The following is a 27,156-nucleotide window of genomic DNA, read 5'->3' on the forward strand; positions in this document are numbered from 1 at the left end:
ATACTGTGAAACCGTGATATTTTTGCTTAAGGTTATCATACTGTCATAATCTCATACCGGCCCATGCCTATTAGCATAGATGCCATTCTTCTAATGAAGTAGCAAGTACATCGGGTGTTAAGGGAGTGTTCCCAGTTCCGGTTGACCTAATTCATGCAGCCTAAAAAATCCTTTAACAGATTTGGATATTAGAAGCATATTAGTGTATTATGTGTAAACCAGGTTAACGAGATGGGTCTTTAATCTAGATTTAAACTGCAAGATTGTGTCTGCCTCCCGAACAATGTTAGGTAGGTTATTCCAGAGTTTGGGTGCTAAATAGGAAAAAGATCTGCCGCCTGCAGTTGATTTTGATATTCTAGGTATTATCAAATTGAGATTTGAGAATGCAGCAGACGTGGAGGACTATAATGTAACAAGAGCTTGTTCAAATACTGAAGTGACGTGACATACAGCCAAGTATGGTGACCCATACTCGGAATTCGTGCTCTGCTTTTAACCCATCCAAAGTGCACACACACAACAGTGAACACACACACTGTGAACACACACCCAGAGCAGTGGGCAGCCATTTGTGCTGCAGCGGCCGGGGAGCAGTTGGGGGTTCAGTGCCTTGCTCAAGGGCACCTAAGCCGTGGTATTGAAGGTGGAGAGAGCGCTGTACATTCACTCCCCCCACCTACAATTCCTGCTGGCCCAAGACTCGAACTAGCAACCCTTGGGTTGCAAGTCCAACACTCTGACCATTAGGCCACAACTTCCCCTAAGAAGAAGACCCTACACCCGAACAGGGGATTGAACTCTGGAAACTAGGATTTGGAGTTTGATGCTATAAGGGCTGAGCTATCCGGGCTCTATCGGGCCCTGAGGTGCTAAACCATTCAGGGCGTTATAAGTAATAAGCAAGATGTTAAAATCTATACGATGTTTAATAGGTAGCCAGTGCAGTGACAGAACCGGGCTAATATGGTCATACTTCCTGGTTCTAGTAAGAAGTCTAGCTGCTGCATTTTGGACCAGCTGGAGTTTGTTCATTTAAGGGTGCAGAACAACCACCCAATAAAGCATTACAATAATCTAACCTTGAGGTCTTAAGTGCATGGATTAATATTTCTGCATTTGACATTGAGTGCATAGGTCATAATTTAGATATATTTAGGTTCCTAACTGATGACGAAGAGTTGACAGAGCAGCCATCAAGTCTTAGACAGTGTTCCAGGTTATTACAGAATGTTGTGGTCAATAGTGTCGAATGCAGCAATAAGATCCAGTAGCACTAATAGAGAGATACAACCATGATCAGATGATAAGAGCAGGTCATTTGTAACACTAATTAGAGCAGTTTTAGTAATATGATACGGTCTAAATCCTGACTGGAAATCCTCACAGATACCATTTTTCTCTAAGAAGGAATATAATTGTGAGGATACTACCTTTTCTAGTATCTTGGACAGAACAGGGAGATTCAAGATCGGTCTGTAATTAACTAGTTCTTTGGGGTCAAGTTGTGTTTTTTTTGATGAGAGGCTTAATTAACAGCCAGTTTGAAGGTTTTGGGGACATATCCCAATGACCATGATGAATTAATAATATTCAGAAGAGGATCTATGACTTCTGGAAGCACCTCTTTTATGAGCTTGGATGGAATAGGGTCTAACATACATGTTGTTGTTTTAGATGATTTTACAAGTTTATACAATTCTTCCTCTCCTATAGTAGAGAATGAGTGGAATTGTTCTGATGGGATACTATAGCTGACGGCTGCATGGTTACAATTTTATCTCTAATATTATCAATCTTAGAAGTAAAGTAGTTCATAAAGTCATTACTGCTGTGCCTTTGGGAAATGAAAACACTTGATGATGCTTTATTTTTCGTTAATTTAGCAACTGTATTGAATAAATACTTGGGGTTATGTTATGTTTTCTTCTAGAAGAGACGAAAAGTAATCAGATCTAGTAGTTTTGAATGCTTTTCTGTGGGATAGGTTACTTTCCTGCCAAGTGATACGAAATACCTCTAGTTTTGTTTTCCTCCAGCATTTTCCGGGCTGCTCTCTTTAGGGTTCGAGTGTGCTCATTATACCACGGTTTCAGACTGTTTTCCTTAATCTTCCTTAAGCGTAAAGGAGCAACTGTATTTAAAATGCCAGAAATTAGAGAGTCCATAGTTTCTGTTACATCATCAAGTTATTCTGGGGTTTTGGATATGCTAAGGAATTGGGATAAATCAGGAAGATTACTTACAAAGCAGTCTTTTGTGGTAGAAGTGATGGTTCCTAACATACTTGTAACAAGGAGTAGAATTTACAGTTTTAGCTATATGATGTTTGCACAAGACTAAATAATGATCTGAGATATCATCGCCTGGCTGCATAATATGGATATTAAATTCACCAACAATTAAAACTTTGCAGCCAGCACTAACTCAGATATAAAATCAGCACATTCTTTAATAAAGTCTGTATGATGCCCTGGTGGCCTGTATACAGTAGCCAGTACAAACATCACAAAGGGATTTATCATTAACACTTGTTTCTCTGGATAATGTTATATGAAGCACCATTACTTCAAAACAAGTTATACTCGAAGCCCGCACTTCAGTTTATTACCTTAATCTTGGGGGGTAGACTCATTTAAAATAATGTAATCATCAGGTTTTAGCCAGGTTTCTGTCAAACAGAGCACATCTAGGTTATGATCAGTGATCAAATCATTTACAAAAAGTGCTTTTGTAGAAAGGGACCTGATATTCAATAAGCCAAGATATTGCATCTGTTTTTTATTTGTTGAACATCAATTAAATTGTTACTCTTAAATTGGTTTGGACGTATTTTGTATTTTCTAGTTCGGGGAACAGACACTGTCTCTATAGTGTGATATCTAGGTGAAAGAGTGAAAAAAGTGAAAATTAACTGATTTCTGTGACATGAGGCAGCTAGCAGACGGTCGGTTTAGCCAGTCTGCTTCCTGACCTGGGCCAAGTTAGTCAAGTACAAACTCTAAGACTATGTGCCATATTTCTAGCGGCACCACCCCAGGAGGTATGAAGACCATCTCTTTTCAACAGGTCATGTCTGCCCCAAAAATTGCTCCAATTGTCTATGAAACCTATGTTATTCTGTGGGCACCACTTAGACATCCAGCCATTGAGTGACGACAGTCTGCTATGTATCTCATCACCATGGTAAGCAGGGAGGGGACCAGAGCATATTACAGTGTCTGACATCGTGCTTGCAATTACACACACCTCTTTATTAAAGGGATACTCCACCCCAAAACTAAAATTTTGTCATTAATCACTTACCCCCATGTCGTTCCAAACCCGTAAAAGCTTCGTCCGTCTTCGGAACACAATTTAAGATATTTGGATATTGGAGGCCTGTGACTGTCCTATAGACTGCCAAGTAAATAACAATGTCAAGGTCCATAAAAGGTATGAAAGTTGTCATCAGAATACTCCATCTGCCATCAGACGTGCAATCTGGGTTATATGAAGCGACGGGATCACTTTTTGTAAGCGAAGAAAACAAAAATAATGACTAACAATTCCTTTGTCAACAGTCTTTGTCTTTGTCTTTCCATATCACCGTATGCTGCGTATGCTCTTCTGTATCAGCCGTGCCACAAGGACACAGAGGAAACTGTTGACAAAGGAATTGTTGAATAAAGTCATTATTTTTGTTTTCTTTTACTAATGTGAAAACTAAATTAATTAACAGAGAAATTACTTTCCTTACTTGGACAAAATTAACTTGAACTTTGATAGGAATTTGGTCTTAACCATAACTTTATGGATAAAATCCATAATAAACAATTTGTGCGTACTAAAATGGATGGAAACTAAAAGTAACAATGAAACTAAATCAAAGCAAAACTAAAAGAAGTAATTTTTTGTATGATAAAAATGAAACCTAAATAAAATAACCAAAATCAAAACTATTTATGTACCATTAGAACTGACTGGAACCTGAAATTAAAAAAGCATGCATGGGAACATTTTTGAGCCATAATAACCCTGGTGTCAAATGATATATGTTTGATATAATAGCACCACAGAGGCTTTGGAGGGTGATGTGTTTGTGGATGAAGAAGGTAGTGATGGTGAGGAGGATGAGGAGTTCTACCCCGACGACTGCCAGTGGGAACAGGAGGAAGAGCCAGTTAAACCTGGACCAACAGCTGTCATAACAGAAAAGGTGACATTAATGATTCATTTACATAGAACTTTCTCATTGCTTTTATGGGAGTTTTTTCAGTGAAACTTGCTGACATCCTCTCTTTGCCTTATTAGGTGAATAAAGAGACAAGTGTGGATGGTCTCCCGCATTCTGCTTCTGTAGTTCGGCCCAAGGAGCAGCGACATGATGTCCATCAGCGAAACCCTTTTATGCGAGGAAACACCATCATCCGGTCCAAGACATTTTCCCCTGGACCTCAGAGCCAGTATATCTGCAGGGTAAGAACACACATACACAAATATAAGTACATATTGATTCAAGTATTAGAGCCTACTATTCCTGTAAGTTTTTTACCAATACCGATACGCACTTACCATATTACCAGATCAACCGCAGTGACAGTGACAGCTCCACCCTGTCTAAGAAATCTCCCTTCGTCCGGAATGCCTCAGAGAGACGCAGTGTTCGAATGAAGAAGGTAACATAAAAATATTATATACTGACATCTACTCATTCAGTTTAATGATATCTGGCTTCTGCTAATCTTATGAGAACTCATTCTAAACAAAATTTTAACTCTATAAACACACTTCAACCATCCACCATGAAAAAAAGTGTTTGGGTGCTCAAATATAATATGAAGTGTGTCTGGGACCCCAAGCATAAAAACAGTGTAGTTAATCTAAACTTCACATCAGGGTTAGAATCAATTTCCACTCAGGGATCCACTTGGTTCTTCTTACAAAACTGAATGCTTTTCACCAACCCTAAAGCCAAACATTTTCATTAGAGAAGGGAGTTTAAGCTTTTTAGCTGGAGTTTAATATTTAATAGCTTCATTTCTGTACTGACCTAAGGTCAGTGTTAATGAAGCACAGTATCAGAGTGAGGGAAAGGGTTTGCTTTAGCCCCTTCACAGGCCCTTAAATAGCCTAGAAAGGTCAGGTTTGCTCTCACTGTGCCTTAAGAGAGACACTTTTAAAGACGTTAAAAAGATGTTGAAAGTTTGAATGGATTTGCTTAATGAGGACTGTACAGAGAGCTTCAGTGATTTATAGTGCAGGCTTTAAAGTTCTTTAAAAATGAAGATTACCTATCCCAGTCTACAAAGGTGAGGTAAATGGTGAAGTGGTTAAAGATGTAGGCAACTAACTAAGCTTGAATGATATAGTTTAAAAATAAAAATAATAATAATAATAGAAAGCATGTAAGCAAGCATGAAACTAAAGCATGATGAGTTAACTAGGCCGGTTAGTGGACTACATAGATTGCTAACAGCCTTTCACGTTTGTAAATGTCATACACAAACAAGACGCAGTAGTGCAAATGTTTTTTGTGCTGTGTTTTTTAGTGATTGATTCATTCATTGTTTTGTTTCATTTTGTTTTGTTGTGGTTTTTGTGTTTTGTTTTGGTTTGGTTTTCAATTACAAGAGCATGATACTGAATACTTTTAATGTATATGTGCCAAAATAACAATACCAATACAGTGATCAGTGAATGTCACCCCTTTGTTCTCTCTGTCTCACACAGCCGCAGATGCAGGTCAAAGGTCTGGACGGGCTCCTGCGCACCTCTCTGGATCTGGAGCTGGACTTGCAGGTCACTCGCACACGGCACAGCCGACTGAACGAGGAACTGCGTGTGCTGCGGGAGCTAAAGGGGCAGTTAGAGAGCGCCCGGCAACAGGGCCAGCATGTCCTTCCCACATGGGTACAGGAGGATGAGCGCTTCTGTCTGCTGCTCAAACATACAGAGAGACAGGTGAGTCCCAGCAGATTTCCAGAAATAACAAATCCACAAATGGCGTGTGTTTGTACCATCTTAAGCAACCTACAGCATCTGAATTTGTGTTGCCACTCTCTCCTTAGACCCATGAAGAGCAGCTACAGGAACAGAGGGTAGAGAAGATGATGCGAGCAGCAGCTAAGGATGTGCACAAGATTCGTGGACAGAGCCTTAAGGAGGTTCCTGGGGTCCAGTCCTTCAGGTGAGTATCTGTTGCTACCTATCCAAACCACTGTTTCTGAACTGATCCTATACATTTTCTTAAGCTCAGTTCCTAAATCTGAGCTACAATGCTGTCTTATGGTCTCGTAGGCAGCTACTACATTCTATGTCAACATCATAAAGTCAAATGGAAGCTCATAAATGACTTATTTGGAGCACTCTACATAGGCATCAACTGCATGTATTGCTCAGATAGTCCTCTTCAGAATTCTAGAATCAACAATTGAATCCAATAGAGTTTGAAGTTGCTAATGATGCTATACTGTAATGGACCCTTGTCACAGACTGTGATAATGCGTTTCCACAGTTATTCACAGTGTAACTGTAGCAATTTTTATTTATTTTTATTTTTTATTAATGTACATTTATAACACTTTAACAACATATACTTTGTGTTATATAACCTTGGAATTAAATTACAGAAAACGAGTTAATGCTGCTGCATGTCAGTTTGTAATTAAATGGCAAAATTATTTCCATTCACCACTGTAGAAATTTCCCCAGCTATGACAATGTAACGATAAAAACTCCATAATAACGGGAAGAAGGAGACGGGAATCGGCGAACATTCAAATAAATCTTTAATTGCAAAATAAACCCAAAACAGCGCGACAGCCCCTCACGGTCGACTGCCGCGCACAAACAAAAACCAAACACAAAATAAAACCCAGGCCTGATCCTCTCTCGTCCTTCACTGTCGTCGCTCCTCTTTTGTATCCTCCCGATCTCCTCCGTGGGACTCGAGACCGGTGAGTGGAGCAGGTGTCGCTCATTTCCCAATCACTCCACCGGCCTCGCTCCGTTCCCACGGCTCTCGGCCCCGCCCCACTCGTCACAGACAACAACGGCTCCCAAGAACCCCGGAAATGTGAAAAGGGTCCATTAGTATAAAATCACATGACATGACATGCATGCACATGCACAAATATTGGGCTGAAATAATACATTTTCAATTACATTGAACATTTTTTATTATTATTATTTATGATTTACTTATATATCAACCCTATTTTGCAATGCAGAGGTTTTCTGTGAATGTGTAAGACTTCTGATTCATCAACTGCTATAGGTTAATGACTAGAAGAATAACAAAGTGCAGCATATGATAAAACTATTTATGCTACCAATCAATGTTTGCAAATTTGACAATACGTTAAAATGATATTGTAAATAATACCAGTTTAGTGTATAAAGCAGAATAATGAGCTTTGTACAGCTAAAAATAACTCGAAGGGAATAACACTGAAAGCCCTGCACATTCAAGTTACAAAATTAATAGCCATCACATCTGGAGTGCATCTTTAAAATTCTTTCTGAGTAGGCAGCTCACTACGATTTGGAACAGAGCTAATGTCAAGTAATAAGCTTTCCATTGTTTTATATCTGACATCATTCAGTTTCAAGCTATACTTATTGTCTGCTGTAATCTCTCATAGAGAGAAGATGGCCTTCTTCACCAGGGCAAAGATAAACATTCCTGACCTACCAGCTGACGATGTGTAGCAGATATCCATCTCAACTGCTGTTTCCATGGAGACAAAACTGACATCTGGCGGTATTATGAAGAATGGTGTGACAGGAAAATATATGTTGGGCTGGAAAAATGTAATTTTAAAACACTGGGTTTTAACTCTCAATTCTAATTGTATAGATCCGTGTTTTTCTTTTTTTCTTTTTTTTTTTTCACCATGTTCTGTTACTAATAAGAGTATGTCGGTATCTGTACTAGGTATTTTACTGGTCATTCAAAAATGCCAGTTCGTCTTTGAATCAAGTGTGAAACATGCTGCTCTGGTAATTGGGCAGGACAACTTACTGTAACTTTTGAAGATGTGAATACAAATACTTACGGTACTACTTTTCATAGCACAAGGGTTCAGGACAAATTGAGTGGGCGTAAATCCTGCTATTCCAGTCGCGTCCCTCTAAAACAAGCACATCTTTCCACATTTATATTCAACAATAGTTTTTTTTTTTTTTTTTTTTTTTTTTTTTTTTTTTTTCAAATTTGTAAATGGTTACAGATGTTAGCAAGCATGAATTTAAAGCATGAGTTAACTAGACCGGTTAGTAGACTACATTGATTGCTAATAGTTCTCCGTGTTCGTTTTGTTAATTGCATATGCAAACAAGACACGTTAGTGCTAATGTTCGTAAAATGATGTAGAAACTGCACTTAGTTCCACAGATTCTCAGGTAGAATATCAGATAGTTCAAGCACTTTAATAGAAAAGGCATCAATATAGAGAATAAAGCAAAAAAGCACATTGTGAACACTAAAATCGTATTATCCCATATACTAGCTCTTGTTGCGTATTTGGAAAACTTTAAGCGTCTTTTTAGAATTTAACTTCCCATTCTAGTTCCTACAGTGGCTTGTTCTAATAATGTTTAATTTCTACTGGTTTGGATCTCTTCTAATCTAAAAACACCCCTCACAACCCTCTACAGGTTAGCTCCAGACTACAAACTCAAGCTTTGTATGTGACTAATAACCTACTGTAATAGTAGCATCATTTCCTTTGTCAAAGCCAATATCTTAACATTTCTCAAAGCTTATTGTAATTGCTACCTACCAGTACTAGAGGAGTCTGTGGTGTGTTATATATATATAATATTTCACCCCATAAACAATATAAATATAGGAAAATATATTTTGCATAGGATTTGCATAAAATCAATAAAATGATTTGTAATGTAAGATTATTTTGATAGCAATTAAACACATTATTCCCTAAATTAAAAAAATATATATTATAATGTGAAGAAAACCTCATTGCTTTTAGGCAGTCAAATGCTTTATTGTAATGAGAATTATTTTCTCTCTCTAATTACTGACTATTTTTTGTAATTAAGAAAAGAGCAAAATTAAGTACCATCATAATACGATCATAATGTATAGCAAATTTGATCTTTGTTTTTTACAGTAGTGAGAAAAATGCCTTTCGGTAGACTAGTACCTGAAAATAAATCACATCAAAATCCAAAATCCTTAATGGCCATAAAAAGGTGTCATTTTTGTAATTTCTTATTTTTCATCTTTGGAGAAAAATATGATCTGGACAGTTTTTGTGAGTTTGACCCATTTATGTAGAGCAGTGTTGAAATTTGGAACCGGCAAGAAAACATCAACAACAATCCAAGGCACTGAAAGCTGTGAAGGCACACAGTTGATTCCCAGCTTTCCCTGTAAACACTTAATAATGTATCGCACGCCACTGCAGAGATCCGTTTGTGGAACATTTGGAGACTCCTCATACGGAGGGGAGTCACTGTTGATTTGCATTATGTAGATGAGCACTCCCTCTATGCTAATCTAATATTGATTTTCACTAAACTCTTCATCTACATGCAAAATGTTCAGTTAAATCCAATTTTTTTTTTTTTTGTAAGTATCTTGATAATAGATGACTATGAATGTTACTACCGTGTCATTAAAACCCCTTTTGAACAATAGCTTTGCGTCACAGGCCAAGATGTTTGTTTGAATGTAGCACTTTAAAAATGCCCCAGTTGATGCAACCCTTTATTTGATACTGATTTACATTTTTTGTACATAATGTTGGCCTAATTTAACCCGTTCTGAATGCTATTACCAGCCCAATTTCATGGATTTTGCTCACATTTAAATGTTACATGAAGTCTCCAGTTGATCTCCAACTTACTTGGCTAAGGTGTAGTTTGTGCTCTTGACATCTTTGTTTTGCATTGGCTCAGTCCCCCTGCTGGTACGCCTTCCCATGTACAATTATGTTCCTAATGTGATCCTCCTGTGCTTTATGTCTTTGTTTCTCAAAGAAATATTGAATGTACTGTCCTTGGCTCAACCTCAGATCAACTAATACGTCATTGGAATTGTAGTAGCATTATTTCTACGCTCATTATGTTGCATAGTTGTACCCGTATTACTAACTGGGCCATGATATGCTCCAAAATGGTACCACAATGTCTGGAACTAGTGTGAAGTCTGGAAAGGATGGTCCAAAAGCCGTCCTTCATCTGCATATGGTCTAGTCTCTTGCTCTACCTAGTGGCATACAGATGGAACTGAACTTGTACTAGCACTCTGGTTATGAAACCCTAATTTCTTCTCCATTGTAAATTTGCCTAAAAATGGTTTAGGAGATGGACAGGAGATGGCGGCACATTATAAACAAAATCTAAGACCCAACAGAAATGCTGTCCCAAAGCTTTTAGCCAAATATCTGATATCTAGAAGCATCATACAGCTTTCACTTTGAAGCCATTGTACTCAGTGGTTTAACTTAGTTCATTAGAGTGCGAAGGTTTTTTTTTTCCTTTTCATTTCTCTTCTTTAATGTATTATTTTTGCATATTAGACCCAGATAAGACAGTACACTGCCAAACATAGACTACATACCAGCACAGTTTAAGCTGCTGTGTGATGTGCATTTTTCTGACTGGCATTTTTAATTAAGGTACTTTTTTTTCTTCTTTTTTTACCAGAGCTTTTCAGATTTACAGTTTTTATTACGGTTATTTGAATGTGAGAGAAACAATAGGTCCCCTTTAAATTTGTACTGTTTACCTGGAAGCACTAAAGTTTATCTCATTCTTAGCGAACTCGAACAATAGAAAATGTCTTATGTTTTCACTGGTCGTACAGTATCTACCATTCACAGTATGTGTTGGAGAGAGCTGTCTTGATTGATTAGGTGCTCTTCAACTATCAATTCTGAGGTTCATAAGGACATAATATTTGCCTTTTTTATTTTTTATTTGGAAGCTTGGTCCAATCATGCATAAATCATGTAATTATTGCTCAAAATAATCACAAGGAAACAAAAAAATGCTGTCAGTATCTGATGCTGATAGTCATGAATGATTCATTTGTTTATTGTTCACAGTAGGACTTTTATAAACTCCAATGCATTTAATTTTTTTTTTTTAAACTTGTATTAATGATGGAAAAGAACCTAATCTGGTCACAGAGATGGTTTGAGAAGTATAGCTTGTATTTATTGCACTTTTGTGATTTGGGTGTGCTGTCTTTCTTTTCTTGTGAGACGTCTGAAAGCTGTGAATTTTATCATCGACACTGTACTGTCAACCAGAATTGTAAATATATCACCAGCACAATAGTATGTTTTGTAGTTTCACAACAAATATATAAAAAAATTCCTTTCTTCAAATGTTTGTTTTGTGTTAATTCCTAATAGTAGATTAACCTGTACTGAAATGTTTGAAGACAATAAGATTTTCTTCTCATTCCAACTATTATGTGCAGTTACTTACAGTAAAATATCAAAAATGGGCAAAATATTGGGCATTTTCAGCAAATGATTCCATTTATGCTTTAAAATTGCATAATGTTTTTTTTTCAAATTTTATTACTGGATATTGGTAGTTGGCGGTTTTTGGTTTGATTTTTATGTATGAATAATGGTGATTGGATTTGTCTGTTTTTCTTATTGTCCAATTAGTTTACTCAATGTGGATTATACAATTATAGCTAAATCTTTTATTTTTATGCATTGATTTCCATTGTTGGTGATTAAACTTTTGAATCTAGAGGTTTATTTTGGTTATTGTCTAATTTTTTTGTTTTGAGGAGTGGTTATCTATTTGTACATGTTTTCCCTGAAGGTGTTTCAATTTCAGCCCAAGAACAAAATTATAAGTTTACTCACAGGACTTATTTAACCCCAGTTTGCCTTCATAAAATATTCCCAAATTCTTCTCAATTATGTTACTAGTGCTGGACAGACATTGGCACAGTGATGCATGTGTTTTGGGATTCATTGTGATAAAATCTTAAGTTACTGGGAAAAGGTTCAGAAGATTATTCAAGATTATTGGAAAGACTTTTGCATTGTCTTCAAATGTTTATCTTTTGAACTGTAAAGCTTGACATGCCTTGACTGAAAAAGTAAATGTACTGAAATATACTTATGATCTTACTTATGATCTGCATCAAAGATCAGGTTTATCTGGTGCACTTGGTCTTCTCTGTGGAACTTGAAGAGGCTCAGTCAAGTCAAGTTACCTTTATTTGTACTGCATTTATGCAATACTGATTGTGTCAAAGCAGCTTTACAGTGTCAAACAGGAAAAAAATTTGTCAATTATACAAGAAGACTTACAAAGAGTAATTTTTCCAGCTAAAGTCAATTCATTGATGATTCACTAATGTCATCATCCAGTTCAGCTCTCTTTCAATAGTGTTTGTGGAATCAGTCAAGCAACCCCAACTAAGCAAGCCAAAGGCGACAGGGGCAAGGAACCAGAACTCCATCGGTGACAGAAATGGAGAAAAAACCTTGGGAGAAACCAGGCTTAGTCAAAGGGCCAGTTATCCTCTGGCCTGACAAAACCAGCTTGGCATGGTTTAATTCCAGGCTGCAACACAGGTGCAGAAGTCTTGTCTGGTTCGCCGATGGTCGTCGATGTGATGAGGTCTTCGCAGGGGTTCTGTCTCTGGGGTCCATCAAGTTGAAAAACTCAGTAACTAATATATTCTCTCAGTTCCTTGGTCTATAAATATTGTAACTGTTGTATATTATATATACAGGTCCTTCTCAAAAAATTAGCATATTGTGAAAAAGTTCATTATTTTCCATAATGTAATGATAAAAATTAAACTTTAATATATTTTAGATTCATTGCACACCAACTGAAATATTTCAGGTCTTTTATTGTTTTAAAACTGATGATTTTGGCATGCAGCTCATGAAAACCCAAAATTCCTATCTCAAAAAATTAGCATATCATGAAAAGGTTCTCTAAACAAGCTATTAACCTAATCATCTGAATCAACTAATTAACTCTAAACACCTGCAAAAGATTCCTGAGGCTTTTAAAAACTCCCAGCCTGGTTCATTACTCAAAACCGCAATCAGGGGTAATACTGCTGTCCAGAAGGCCATCTGACACCCTCAAGCGAGAGGGTAAGACACAGAAAGAAATTTCTGAACGAATAGGCTGTTCCCAGAGTGCTGTATCAAGGCACCTCAGTGGGAAGTCTGTTTGGAAGGAAAAGTGTGGCAAAAAACGCTGCACAACGAGAAGAGGTGACCGGACCCTGAGGAAGATTGTGGAGAAGGACCGTTTCCAGACCTTGAGGGACCTGCGGAAGCAGTGGACTGAGTCTGGAGTAGAAACATCCAGAGCCACCGTGCACAGGCGTGTGCTTTTGAACCAGAAACAGCGGCAGAAGTGCCTGACCTGGGCTACAGAGAAGCAGCACTGGACTGTTGCTCAGTGGTCCAAAGTACTTTTTTCGGATGAAAGCAAATTTTGCATGTCATTCGGAAATCAAGGTGCCAGAGTCTGGAGGAAGACTGGGGAGAAGGAAATGCCAAAATGCCTGAAGTCCAGTGTCAAGTACCCACAGTCAGTGATGGTCTGGGGTGCCATGTCAGCTGCTGGTGTTGGTCCACTGTGTTTTTATCAAGGGCAGGGTCAATGCAGCTAGCTATTAGGAGATTTTGGAGAACTTCATGCTTCCATCTGCTGAAAAGCTTTATGGAGATGAAGATTTCGTTTTTTTCAGCACAACCTGGCACCTGCTCACAGTGCCAAAACCACTGGTGAATGGTTTACTGACCATGGTATTACTGTGCTCAATTGGCCTGCCAACTCTCCTGACCTGAACCCCATAGAGAATCTGTGGGATATTGTGAAGAGAAAGTTGAGAGACGCAAGACCCAACACTCTGGATGAGCTTAAGGCCGCTATCGAAGCATCCTGGGCCTCCATAACACCTCAGCAGTGCCACAGGCTGATTGCCTCCATGCCACACCGCATTGAAGCAGTCATTTCTGCAAAAGGGATTCCCGACCAAGTATTGAGTGCATAACTGAACATAATTATTTGAAGGTTGATTTTTTTTGTATTAAAAACACTTTTCTTTTATTGGTCGGATGAAATATGCTAATTTTTTGAGATAGGAATTTTGGGTTTTCATGAGCTGTATGCCAAAATCATCAGTATTAAAACAATAAAAGACCTGAAATATTTCAGTTGGTGTGCAATGAATCTAAAATATATGAAAGTTTAATTTTTATCATTACATTATGGAAAATAATGAACTTTTTCACAATATGCTAATTTTTTGAGAAGGACCTGTATATATATATATATATATATATATATATATATATATATATATATATATATATATATATATATATATATATATATATATATATATATATATATATATATATATATATATATATATACACTCACCTAAAGGATTATTAGGAACACCATACTGTGTTTGACCCCCTTTCCCCTTCAGAACTGCCTTAATTCTATGTGGCATTGATTCAACAAGGTGCTGAAAGCATTCTTTAGAAATGTTGGCCCATATTGATAGGATAGCATCTTGCAGTTGATGGAGATTTGTGGGATGCACATCCAGGGCACGAAGCTCCCGTTCCACCACATCCCAAAGATGCTCTATTGGGTTGAGATCTGGTGACTGTGGGGGCCATTTTAGAACAGTGAACTCATTGTCATGTTCAAGAAACCAGTTTGAAATGATTCGAGCTTTGTGACATGGTGCATTATCCTGCTGGAAGTAGCTATCAGAGGATGGGTACATGGTGGTCATAAAGGGATGGACATGGTCAGAAACAATGCTCAGGTAGACCGTGGCATTTAAACGATGCCCAGTTGGCACTAAGGGGCCTTAAGTGTGCCAAGAAAACATCCCCCACACCATTACACCACCACCACCAGCCTGCACAGTGGTAACAAGGCATGATGGATCCATGTTCTCATTCTGTTTATGTCAAATTCTGACTCTACCATCTGAATGTCTCAACAGAAATCGAGACTCATCAGACCAGGGACAACATTTTTCCAGTCTTCAGCTGTCCAATTTTTGGTGAGCTCGTGCAAATTGTAGCCTCTTTTTCCTATTTGTAGTGGAGATGAGTGGTACCCGATGGGGTCTTCTGCTGTTGTAGCCCATCTGCCTCAAGGTTGTGCGTGTTGTGGCTTCACAAATGCTTTGCTGCATACCTCGGTTGTAACGAGTGGTTATTTCAGTCAAAGTTGCTCTTTCTATCAGCTTGAATCAGTCGGCCCATTCTCTCCTGACCTCTAGCATCAACAAGGCATTTTCGCCCACAGGACTGCCGCATACTGGATGTTTTTTCCCTTTTCCATTTACCATTCTTTGTAAACCCTAGAAATGGTTGTGCGTGAAAATCCCAGTAACTGAGCAGATTGTGAAATACTCAGACCGGCCCGTCTGGCACCGACAACCATGCCACGCTCAAAATTGCTTAAATCACCTTTCTTTACCATTCTGACATTCAGTTTGGAGTTTAGGAGATTGTCTTGACCAGGACCACACCCCTAAATGCATTGAAGCAACTGCCATGTGATTGGTTGATTAGATAATTGCATTAATGAGAAATTGAACTGGTGTTCCTAATAATCCTTTAGGTGAGTGTATATATTATGTTTTTATTTATATTTATATATATATATATATATATACACACACACACAGTGGGGCTCGAAAGTTTGGGCACCCCTTGCAGAATCTGTGAAAATGTGAATAATTTAAAAAAAAAATAAGAGCGATCATACTAAATGCATGTTATTTTTTATTTAGTACTGTCCTGAGTAAGATATTGTACATAAAAGATGTTTACATTTAGTCCACAAGACAAAAAAATTGCTGAAATTATTAAAATAACCCCATTCAAAAGTTTGTGAACCCTTGGTTCTTAATACTGTATGTGGTTACCTGGATGATCCACAACATTTTTTTTGTTTTGTGATGGTTGTGCATGAGTCCCTTGTTTGTTCTGAACAGTTAAACTGAGAACTGTTCTTCAGAAAAATCTTTAAGGTTCTGCAGATTCTTCAGTTTTCCAGCATCTTTGCATATTTGAACCCTTTCTAGCAGTGACTGAGGACAATTGAGGCACTCAAACACAACTATTAAAAAAGGTTCAAATATTCACTGATGCTCCAGAAGGAAACAAGATGCATTAAGAGCTGGGGGGTGAAAACTTTTGAACACGATGAAGATGGCCAAATTTTTCATATTTTGTGGAAATATATTTTTTTACCATTTAGGTCTGCCCTTCGTGAGCAACAGAAGATACCCCCCCCCCGGAACAGCTCTTAAGTACAATTTGCCTTGATCTTCAAATTCAAAGTTTTCACAACCCCCCCCCCCCCCCCCCCCCCCCCCCCCCCCCCCCCCCCTTTCCTTCTGGAGCATCAGTCGTAGATCATCCAGGTAACCACACACAGTATTAAGAACCAAGGGTTCCCAAACTTTTGAATGGGGTTATTTTAATAATTTCAGCTATTTTTTTTGTCTTGTGGACTAAATGTAAACATCTTTTATGTACAATATCTTACTCAGGACAGTACTAAATAAAAATTAACATGCATTTAGTATGATCTCTCTTATTTTTTGAAAATTATTCACATTTTCACAGATTCTGCAAGGGGTGCCCAAACTTTTCTAGCCCCACTGTGTGTATTTATATATATATATATGTGTGTGTGTGTGTGTGTGTGTGTGTGTGTATGTGTGTATATATATATATATATATATATATATATATATATATAGTTGAGGAAAATATGCAATTGTCCTATTACAAGTTTTCCTTTTTCTTTATATGTAATATCTTTGTATTGTAACCACATATATTGAAAATGTATTATTGGGAAAATTGTTTATTAAGAAAGACACCACACGTTATATTGAAATTGTTTTATTGAGAAAGTGGTTTATTAAAAAAGACACCAAACATTATATTGAAATTGTTTTATTGGGAAAGTGGTTTATCAAGAAAGACACCGCACGTTATACAGGTGCTGGTCATATAATTAGAATGTCATCAAAAAGTTGATTTATTTCACTAATTCCATTTAAAAAGTGAAACTTGTATATTATATTCATTCATTACACACAGACTGATATATTTCAAATGTTTATTTCTTTTCATTTTGATGATTATAACTGACAACTAAGGAAAATCCCAATTTCAGTACCTCAGGAAATTAGAATATTGTGAAAAGGTTTAATATTGAAGACACCTGGTGCCACACTCTAATCAGCTAATTAACTCAAAACACCTGCAAAGGCCTTTAAATGGTCTCTCAGTCTAGTTCTGTAGGCTACACAATCATGGGGAAGACTGCTGACTTAACAGTTGTCCAAAAGACGACCATTGACACCTTGCACAAGGAGGGCAAGACACAAAAGGTCATTGCAAAAGAGGCTGGCTGTTCACAGAGCTCTGTGTCCAAGCACATTAATAGAGAGGCGAAGGGAAGGAAAAGATGTGGTAGAAAAAAAAAGTGTACAAGCAATAAGGATAACCGCACCCTGGAGAGGATTGTGAAACAAAACCCATTCAAAAATGTGGGGGAGATTCACAAAGAGTGGACTGCAGCTGGAGTCAGTGCTTCAAGAGCCACTACGTACAGATGTATGCAAGACATGGGTTTCAGCTGTCGCATTCCTTGTGTCAAGCCACTCTTGAACAACAGACAGCATCAGAAGTGTCTCGCTTCAAAAAGGACTGGACTGCTGCTGAGTAGTCCAAAGTTATGTTCCCTGATGAAAGTAAATTTTGTATTTCCTTTGGAAATCAGGGTCCCAGAGTCTGGAGGAAGAGAGGAGAGGCACACAATCCACATTGCTTGAGGTCCAGTGTAAAGTTTCCACAGTCAGTGATGGTTTGGGGTGCCATGTCATCTGCTGGTGTCGGTCCACTGTGTTTTCTGAGGTCCAAGGTCAATGTAGCAGTATACCAGGAAGTTTTAGAGCACTTCATGCTTCCTGGTGCTGACCAACTTTATGGAGATGCAGATTTTATTGTACAACAGGGCTTGGCACCTGCACACAGTGCCAAAGCTTCCAGTACCAGGTTTAAGGACCATGGTATCCCTGTTCTCAATTGGCCAGCAAACTTGCCTGACCTTAACCCTATAGAAAATCTATGGGGTATTGTGAAGAGGAAGATGCGATATGCCAGGCCCAAGAATGCAGAAGAGGTGAAGGCCACTATCAGAGCAACCTGGGCTCTCATAACACCTGAGCAGTGCCACAGACTGATCCACTCCATGCCACGCCGCATTGCTGCAGTAATTCATATATTAATTTAATTTAATTTAATTTAATTTAATTTAATTTAATTTAATTTAATTTAATTTAATTTAATTTAATTTAATTTAATTTAATTTAATTTAATTCAGACAAAAGGAGCCCCAACTAAGTATTGAGTGCTGTACATGCTCATACTTTTCATGTTCATACTTTTTCAGTTGGCCAAGATTTCTAAAAATCCTTTCTTTGTATTGGTCTTAAGTAATATTCTAATTTTCTGAAATACTGAATTTGGGATTTTCCTTAGTTGTCAGTTATAATCATCAAAATTGAAAGAAATAAACATTTGAAATATATCAGTGTGTGTGTAATGAATGAATATAATATACAAGTTTCACTTTTTGAATGGAATTAGTGAAATAAATCAACTTTTTGATTATATTCTAATTATATGACCAGCACCTGTATTGAAATTGTTTTATTGGGAAAGTGGTTTATTAAAAAAGACACCAAATTATTATATTGGAAATGTTTTATTGGATAAATGGTTTATTAAAGGTGCTGTATGTAAGTTTTTGACTTTACTAAAGCCTAAAAATAGCATAATGTGTTTGCAGATATTTAAGAAACATGCTAACATACTTGTTTATCTGAAAAACAATGCTACAGTCAGTTATTCACCTTTGAAAATGTGCGTTTTGGGATGGAATGTGGGTCTCTGTTTTGGTTTGTGAAAACCCCCACTGCCAGTTTACCCAGTTGTATTTCAGCACCCCGGGTTGCCAGTTGGCGGGAAACACAGTGCATTTCATTTCATTCATCGTCAAGTGGCTCGTTCCTATTGGTGTCTTTAATCTGGCAGCCTGCATGTGTCAAGTTTAAGGAGGAGGGGTGGGTAAAAAAAAAAGCCCTCTCAACCACTCAGTGTCAATCCTACATACAGCACCTTTCAGAAAGACATCACACATTATATTTAAATTGTTGTATTGGAAAAGTGGTTTATTAAAGGGTTCATATGTTGCTAAAAAGAACATTATTTTGTGTATTGGGTGTAATGTAATGTTTATGCGATTTAAAGTTCAAAAAACATTTTTTTTTCACATACTGTACATTATTGTTTCTCCTCTATGCCCAGCCTTTCTGAAACGCGTCGTTTTTTACAAAGCTCAACAGACTGAAAAGCAAGGTGTGCTCTGATTTGCCAGCTATCTAGTGCTTTGTGATTGGCGTGTGAAGGAAATGTTACGCCCCTTGTCATACAGTGATGTGTGTCCCTGTTGGAACACGGTGCGACAAGACAAAAACAACGAAACAGTGTCTCCACGACATTGCACCGGCGGCAACAGCGAGAATCAAAGTTTTGCCTCTTTCTTTGCGTGAACATTTGGGCAGCGTTATGAGAATCATACCACAATGTGACGTAGACATGTGGGGGCATGTTTAAACAAGGCATTTTGGGGGGAGTGAACAAGTCTTAACTTTTATAAAGAATATCTCTTTGGGTTTGAGACTTTAGTCTTTGCAACTTTAGGGATCTCATCTATTCACAAACAACTTCTAACACTCCAAAGAGAAAGGAAAACTTGAAATCGCATCATATGACCCCTTTAAGAAAGACACCACACTTTATATTGTAATTGTTTTAAAGCATTTATTGAGCAAATATTTATAATATATATTAGCAAAAGTATAGCTAGAAATGAAACATGTATTAGTAAGAGCTTTGCTAAAGAAAAATGAAGAAAAGGGATGTTATTGTATAATTCTGTGTTGCAGACGCAGAGCAGGAGGCATCAAACAAGAAAGTCCCGGAGGAGAAAAATGCAAAAATGGAAGGCTTCTTATAGGGAGCTTCTGAGGGAATTTCCAGACCTCATGACATCACAAGACATTGGAATCCACTTGCTCTATATAAGGGACTGAAGGGCAGTGAGGAAATCAGATGCTGGCTCTGTGGAACAGCTTCTCCGGTGCCAGCGGCCTTGGCATTGATGCCTCTAAACAACCAAGCTTGCAAATTATATATCTTTGTTTTTATATTAGTATTTTGTTTGTAACATAGTTGACTATAACAAAGAAGCTTGCCTCCCAAAAGACTCTGATTTCTAAACTTGAGCAGAACAGACCACAGAGAAGTCTTTTGTGATCTATTTTGTAAGTATGAAAATTTGAATGCTTATGAGATTGGACAGATTTGAATTGCTTTACCTAACCTGAGAGTTTTTTTTTAATATTATTAAAACTGCATTTTATGTTTGAATATGCATATTTAAGGTTTGTAAACTTATATTTGGCTCTTAAAATTCCATACAGTTCACAGATGGTCCTGTTTTCAAACTTGGTTATAGATGCATGACAAACACTCACACAACCTCTTGTCCATTACGTTCAAATTAAAAAAATTACATTTAAACTGTCTGTCTGTCCGTCTATCTATTTATCAAATATATTAAGTAATTAAATGACACTAGCCTGTGCTTTTTATTTATTATTATTTATTTAGTTTTTTTTTATTTTTTTATTTTATTTTTTACATATTGCTCTGCCAACGATTCAAAGGCTTTAGTTTTGGTGGCTGTTTTCCCACAATCCCGCAGGAACGGAAACAGCACGTTGTGTGTGTTTAGAGTCGCTGCTAACTGTCCAGCTGCACAGCGGCTTTACACCTACATCTAACAACTATACTCCTGCCAGGTAATTAGTCATTCTGAAACTTTGCATTTTGCAATATGATATTTGTTTTGTAGCGTTTCATATTCTTGCTGTAATGCAAATGTTGTCTGTTCATGTGTTTGGCTACAGCAAAGAAACAGATGCTAACATTTAAAGCTAATATCATTCCCATCCAACAAAACTGTGGTTAATTTTCTTTTATATTACATGGCCGGCTTGTTTTATGAACAGTTATTGTGTTTTTTAATAAAAGTTGTTTATTGTTTGTTTTTGTTTGAAATTCGTTGGATATTTTTGTGTTGTGATTTTTTGGGTTTTGTATTTTTTACTTGTTTGGTTTGTTATCATATGCATTAACGTTTAGTTAACATTTGGGTCTGGAAGCATTATGCATGTTAATGTTTAATTAATATTCAGCAGTGTTTCAATAATATTCACCTGCTTTTGTCGTATTTCCCACTATAAAGGTGAATTAAATATTTTTTCCCCCCTAAAAATATACGCAAATTGAAGATTCGATTTGCTTGGGGTAACTTAGTAATTCGGTGGAGTTTGCAAACATTGTCTATGTTATTAATATTCACCAGTCTTTCGTTAAAATATGTTATTTATGTCTTTCTAATATTTCTATGCTTACAAGAGTTAAATCAGAATAAAAGGTAGCCATGGTAGTTGATTCAAAACTTATTAACCTAATTGCTCTTCCTGGCAGAGTTTATTTTGCCTGTGAGAGCTTCAGGATCACTGGGATACTTGATCAGGTCCTCAGCCTTCATCATCATCATCATGCCAGCTGCACTTGCAGATACAAGTCAGATTATCTGTGAGGTCTGGGCCAGCAATGTGGATGAGGAGATGAGGAAGATCCGACAGATCATTCAAAATTACAACTACATTGCCATGGTGTGTGCACCTCTGTTGATGTTCCATCATGGTCTGCTATGGTCTAATAACAAATGTCCTATAATAATTTTAAAAATCTTATTTAAAAAGCTTTTAATGGGTCAACTAGATCATTTTTTGTTAATCTACACTGTCAGTCAAAAGTTTAGAATAATTAAAGTTTTAACATTTTTGAAAGAAGTCTCTTATGCTCACCAAAACTGCATTTATTGATCAAAAATACAGTAAAGCAATATATGTAAAGCAACGTTTTTCTGTTTGAATATGATTTTAAATGTAATTTATTCCTGTGATGGCAAAGCTGAGTTATCGGCAGCCAATTACTGCATCCTTAAGTGCCACACATTTATATAAAAAAAGAATAAATAAAAACATTTTAAGATGGTTTGCTGCTTAAATATTTAAAAAATGTTTCAGTGTTAAAAGTTTTTGTGGATACCATGATATATCAGTTTAATGTGTCCTTACAGATAATTTTTTTTTTAACTTACCCCAGATTAGCATGAATGTTTTCTAATGGATCATGTGACACTGAAGTAATTGCTGCTGAATTTTTTTTGCCATCACAGGAATAAATTACTTTTAAAATCCATTAAAATAGAAAACAATTCTTTTAAAGTAATATTTCACAATATTATTGCTTTTACTGTATATTTGATTAAATAAATGCAGCTTTGGTCAGCCTAAAGACCTTCTTAAAAATATTTAAAAATCGCAAGCCCTGTATAAGTGATTTACCAAAAATATTAGCTGCATTTTTGTGCTTTGCACACTCTATATATATATATATCTATATATATATATATATATATATATATATATATATTTGATGTTTTTTTCTGTACATAAGACACTGAGTTTCCCGGTGTGGTGGTTCGTCCCATTGGAGAGTTCCGTAGTACTGTTGACTATCAGTACCAGCTCCTAAGGTGCAATGTGGACCTTTTAAAAATCATCCAACTCGGCTTGACATTTATGAATGAAGATGGAGACTACCTGCCTGGAACCACAACATGGCAGTTCAACTTCAAGTTCAATCTGACGTAGGAGTCTAGCATTACTTGCTTATCCGAGTACATTTAGATTTAGCCTTAGCCAGTAATGATACTAGTAGTAATGTTTGGAGTTGTTTGGCCCTGTGTTTTGCAGAGAGGATATGTACTCCCAAGACTCCATAGATCTCCTCCAGAACTCTGGGCTGCAGTTTAAAAAACATGAGGAGGAGGGCATCGACACACTCTACTTCGCAGAGCTCCTGATGACATCTGGCCTCGTGCTTTGTGAAAATGTCAAGTGGCTCTCGTTTCACAGGTAACAACTTTTTTTTTTTTAAATATATAAATGAATCATTGCTGGGTCAATGACTTGAATTACCTTTTTTTTTGGTCCAGATTTATTTATATTATTAATCATGCTATTTATACATATAATGGCTTGAATACATCTCTTCTGAGATGGTTTTTAAATTTGTTACATAGCCCTGCACAGTTTAGATTTAACCTTAATTAAACACACCTGATCCAACTAATAAAGTCCTCTAGGTTTATTTGAAAACCGCATGGCATGTGTGTTCGAGCAGGGTTGGAAAAAAACTCTGCAGGGCTCCAGCATTGAGTTTGACACCCCTGGGCTAGAGCATAAATAAAAAAATAAAATAAAAAATCAGGGTGATAAAACTGTCCTGAGATCATAATGAAGATAATAACCTGATTATGAAAATTGTTAAAAGTTGTTATTTGATAGTTATTTGTTAATAAGAATCCATTACTGCTTTTCAATATTTAAAAAAAATTGTCTGCTAAATCGAAGTCATGCGGTGCAACCAACTTGCAGAAAAGATAATTTTATAAGTAAATTTTAAGGTGTGGGCAACATTCAAGAAAATTAGCGAGAAAGTCCATTATCAATAATGTATGAAATGCAGCTGACGCAAAAGTCCGTTTAAAGTAGTAGAGATGGGCCAAATGATATATATATATATATATATTTTTTTTTTTAAACAGATAAAAGTTTTTTTAGTCGTCAAATCAAAAATAAAATCTTAGCTTATCCACGTAGCATGTATGAAATCGACACATCATCGCATGTATGCATGTATGAAGTCAAAACACATCATCGATCATCAAATGTTAAATGATTTCAGCCCTTCCAACAATTTCCCCAATTTTTATTTATTTTTTGCTGTTCCAGACAAATATTTTTTGTTGCCAAAATTTTGGTGCATAACTACAAACCAAGCAACTTTCTGCTGGTCTGTGCAGTTAATTTGCTTGATCAACTTAAACCTAATGTGAAATCTGTTTGGTGGAAATCCAAATTGTGTTCCAAATGCATTAATTATAAATGCCAAGTCTAAACAAATTTATTTAAAGGAAAATTGAAACTACCAGTTTGTTGGAAATGCACTATACAAATCAACCTGGGCTCATGTACCTCTCTCATTCAGCACAAATCCAAATGTTTTGACAGTTGCTTTAAAATGTAAGTGGGATATAATAAAATAAGACTTTTATTCCTAAAAATTTGGTATGTTGCAATGGCACATCTAGTGTGTTCTAAAGGTTTTTATGCACTTTCTGTTCTCACTAGTGGGTATGATTTTGGTTACCTGGTGAAGCTGCTCACAGATTCCCGATTGCCAGAAGAGGAACACGAGTTCTTCCAGATCTTAAACCTTTTCTTCCCAGCCATTTACGACGTCAAATATCTTATGAAGAGCTGCAAAAACCTCAAGGTATGAAAAATACAGTTACCCATGTTGTAGAGACGTTATTTACTGTTAAAAAAAAAATGGAGATTTTTGCTGTGTTTAGGGTGGACTTCAGGAGGTGGCGGACCAGCTGGAGCTAAAAAGGATCGGCAGGCAGCATCAGGCTGGCTCAGACTCACTGCTCACTGGAATGGCTTTCTTCCGCATGAAAGAGGTTAATATTGACCAAATGAGACCATAGGTGAATAATGGGATTTTAGCTGATCAGTCCTAACATTTATTCCACTGTCCTGTGTTTTTTTTTTTCTCTCTCTCTTTTTAGTTGTTTTTTGAAGACAACATTGATGATGCCAAGTACTGTGGGCGGCTCTATGGCCTGGGATCAGGTTCCTCTCAAAGTCAGAATGGAATCTCTAACTCCTCGCAGGAGGAAACCAACAACAAGCACTGACCAAAATCTAGTGGATGACGCACTTGTTTTAATCCCACCCAGCAGATATTGTTCTTTCCTGTTCTTTACAAAGATGATTTGAAATGATTCATGCATTCTTAAACGGACATTGGGAAATGCAAACAAGCTAATCTCAGATTCTGTTCTGCTTTGTAGTCCATCACACTGCAACGTTCCAGGACTCCAAATGTGATTGGATTTCTCCCATCAGCTGAAAATTGAAAATTTTAATCTTGTTTTACAGTATTAAAAACACCATTGTTTTAAGCATGGGACCAGCGCTTGTGTATCATATGGCATACAAGACTCAAGGCATTTTAATATGCTCAGTCCTTTTTAGAAATGTTTTGATATTTTCTAGAAAGGCTCAAGATTTATTCATTACTTAGATAAGAGGAAATGCCCTCTCCCTATTGGTACACATGACTGTGGGGTTGTGTTTTTAAAATATGCCAGCATGTATGTATATTAAAATCTAAACTTTCAAAGGAAACTGCTATCTTTAAGCATTTTTTTCTGTAAGGAATACATTTTAGATTCAGGTTTGGGGCATCTTTGGGAACATGAGTCTACTGGTCCAATGTAAGTTTTAAATTTGTTTGTCTCACGATCTTGACTGTTTGTGGTACATGTTTTTATTGTGTGTTGTTCAAGGCAGTTATGTATTAAAATGTTTTCTATCGCCACAATGGTTTCATGTCTACTTACAAGGCATGTGTTCTGAAAAAATTTACCTTTTGCATGTTGATGAAAAGACTATAATAATTACAAAAGTGTAAAAAATTAAACAAAAAATGATTAAATAAAGATTAAATATTTTACATTTACTACTTGGTTATGTGACTGTTAACCTAGAGAGAACCATGAACATGCAAACGTATTCATTTTAGGTCAAAGAGGTTTGGTTGACAAAATAACGTGGTAATCCCTGAATTACAAGAATGATTGCTTCAGTAACAACAGTAAATTGTGGGGGATTTTTATTACATTATTAGTCAAGTGAATTTTACATATCAAACAACAGTAACTGCATATCACAAATGCTAAGAACTATAGGTGTTATTGTGTCAGTCTCTTCCAGGCTTTACAGAGCAATTCTGTAGTTCCATATTTGCACAACAAAGTTGTTGCTTTGGAGTGGATGTGAGGTGGAAATGGAGTAAAGTGTTTTTCCATGTGCAGAAGGGTGATACAACATTCCATGAAATCCGGAAATGGGTATTTCTAAAATAGGATGGAAAAATGTAATCTATGAATATAATACATCACATGTGCAATTATATATTGATAAAAATGCTTAAAGCTGCTGTATGCATTATTTTTTGCAGAAAAAAAAAAAAAATTAAAATCATGGTACAGCATCTACCAGGAAATATTTGCAATTTTTCTTAATTTTGATCGAATACATGAATCCTTAAAATATTATGCACGTTAAAATGTTTAATTTAAGAAAACAGAGCTACTTACTTTGACAAGCTCTGGAATGGCAGCGAGCGCTTTTGGTGTTCAGCAACCCGGGCAGTCAGTGTAGAGAGATTCACTGTTTAAGAGAGACAAAAAGAAGCTGTTAGAGATTTCTTTGAAGCACCTGAATCAAAGCTCAAAGAATTCAATAAGTACAGCCTTAAGGCCCCGATATACTAACGAAATCGAAGAACGAACTGATATGACGTCATCTCGAACAAAATCAGGACCTCCGTTTTGGCAGTTCGAAACGGCTCACCAAAGCGAACTTTCTGGGGGAGTTCGTTTCGGCTCTAATATCGCAAGCCGTTTTAGCATTTAAAACTTGGTTTGACCATCCATAAATATAATTTCGGATAGTCATAATTATAATTCGACTAGTCACAATGACAATTAGAGATATCTGCAATTATAATTGCACTTGTAAGAAATCGGATTAAAGATATCTCTAAATACTTTATGACTAGTCAAAACTCCATTTAAGATATCTGTAATTACTTTATAGATATCTTCAATAGACGTGTCATACATCCGCAAATGTAATTAGAGATATCTCTAATTCAGTTTCGACTAGTCACAATTATATTTTAAGATATCTGAATTGCAATTGCTCCTAGTCGAAATGCTGTTGTGTGACGTCAGAATAAATTTACTCAGCTCCTCCCCGCCTATACTCTACTAACTGCTAACAACATAATAAAAGTCTGCTTT

General features: G+C 36.7%; 2 protein-coding genes and 1 long non-coding RNA gene across 5 annotated transcripts in view; 2 read left to right on the plus strand and 1 right to left on the minus strand.

The window, feature by feature from the left end:
- Window positions 1-11,342, plus strand: part of LOC109046189 (protein KIBRA-like) — a 49,075-nt gene extending 37,733 nt beyond the window's left edge. For both annotated transcript variants that reach the window (XM_042711192.1, XM_042711193.1), the window contains exons 17-22: window positions 4,051-4,198; window positions 4,294-4,458; window positions 4,566-4,658; window positions 5,713-5,943; window positions 6,051-6,169; window positions 7,626-11,342. In XM_042711192.1, the coding sequence (XP_042567126.1) occupies window positions 4,051-4,198; window positions 4,294-4,458; window positions 4,566-4,658; window positions 5,713-5,943; window positions 6,051-6,169; window positions 7,626-7,692 (823 nt within the window). In that variant the 3' untranslated portion in view covers window positions 7,693-11,342. The remainder of the gene's footprint in view (window positions 1-4,050; window positions 4,199-4,293; window positions 4,459-4,565; window positions 4,659-5,712; window positions 5,944-6,050; window positions 6,170-7,625) is intronic.
- Window positions 11,343-20,258: 8,916 nt separating this feature from the next.
- On the plus strand, window positions 20,259-25,667 carry LOC109059876 (CCR4-NOT transcription complex subunit 8-like). Of its 2 annotated transcripts, XM_042711195.1 has the most exons (8): window positions 20,259-20,398; window positions 20,842-20,938; window positions 21,630-21,820; window positions 22,670-22,863; window positions 22,970-23,131; window positions 24,410-24,554; window positions 24,634-24,744; window positions 24,853-25,667. In XM_042711195.1, exons 3-8 carry the CDS (start codon window positions 21,704-21,706, stop codon window positions 24,979-24,981), a joined length of 858 nt encoding a protein of 285 aa, XP_042567129.1. In that variant the 5' UTR covers window positions 20,259-20,398; window positions 20,842-20,938; window positions 21,630-21,703; the 3' UTR covers window positions 24,982-25,667. The 2 variants fall into 2 exon arrangements, with proteins under 2 accessions (XP_042567129.1, XP_042567130.1); XM_042711196.1 differs by lacking the exon at window positions 20,259-20,398 and having other exon boundaries at window positions 20,823-20,938.
- A 66-nt stretch (window positions 25,668-25,733) lies between these two features.
- LOC109059877 lies at window positions 25,734-27,010 on the minus strand. Its single transcript, XR_002012656.2, has 3 exons — window positions 26,627-27,010; window positions 26,449-26,521; window positions 25,734-26,205 (listed from the first exon to the last, which is right to left on the minus strand). It is a non-coding gene; the product is annotated as an uncharacterized LOC109059877 (long non-coding RNA).
- Window positions 27,011-27,156: the final 146 nt, after the last annotated feature.

This window comes from Cyprinus carpio, chromosome A21 (assembly GCF_018340385.1).
Source record: "Cyprinus carpio isolate SPL01 chromosome A21, ASM1834038v1, whole genome shotgun sequence".
In the NCBI taxonomy this organism is placed as follows: domain Eukaryota; kingdom Metazoa; phylum Chordata; class Actinopteri; order Cypriniformes; family Cyprinidae; genus Cyprinus; species Cyprinus carpio.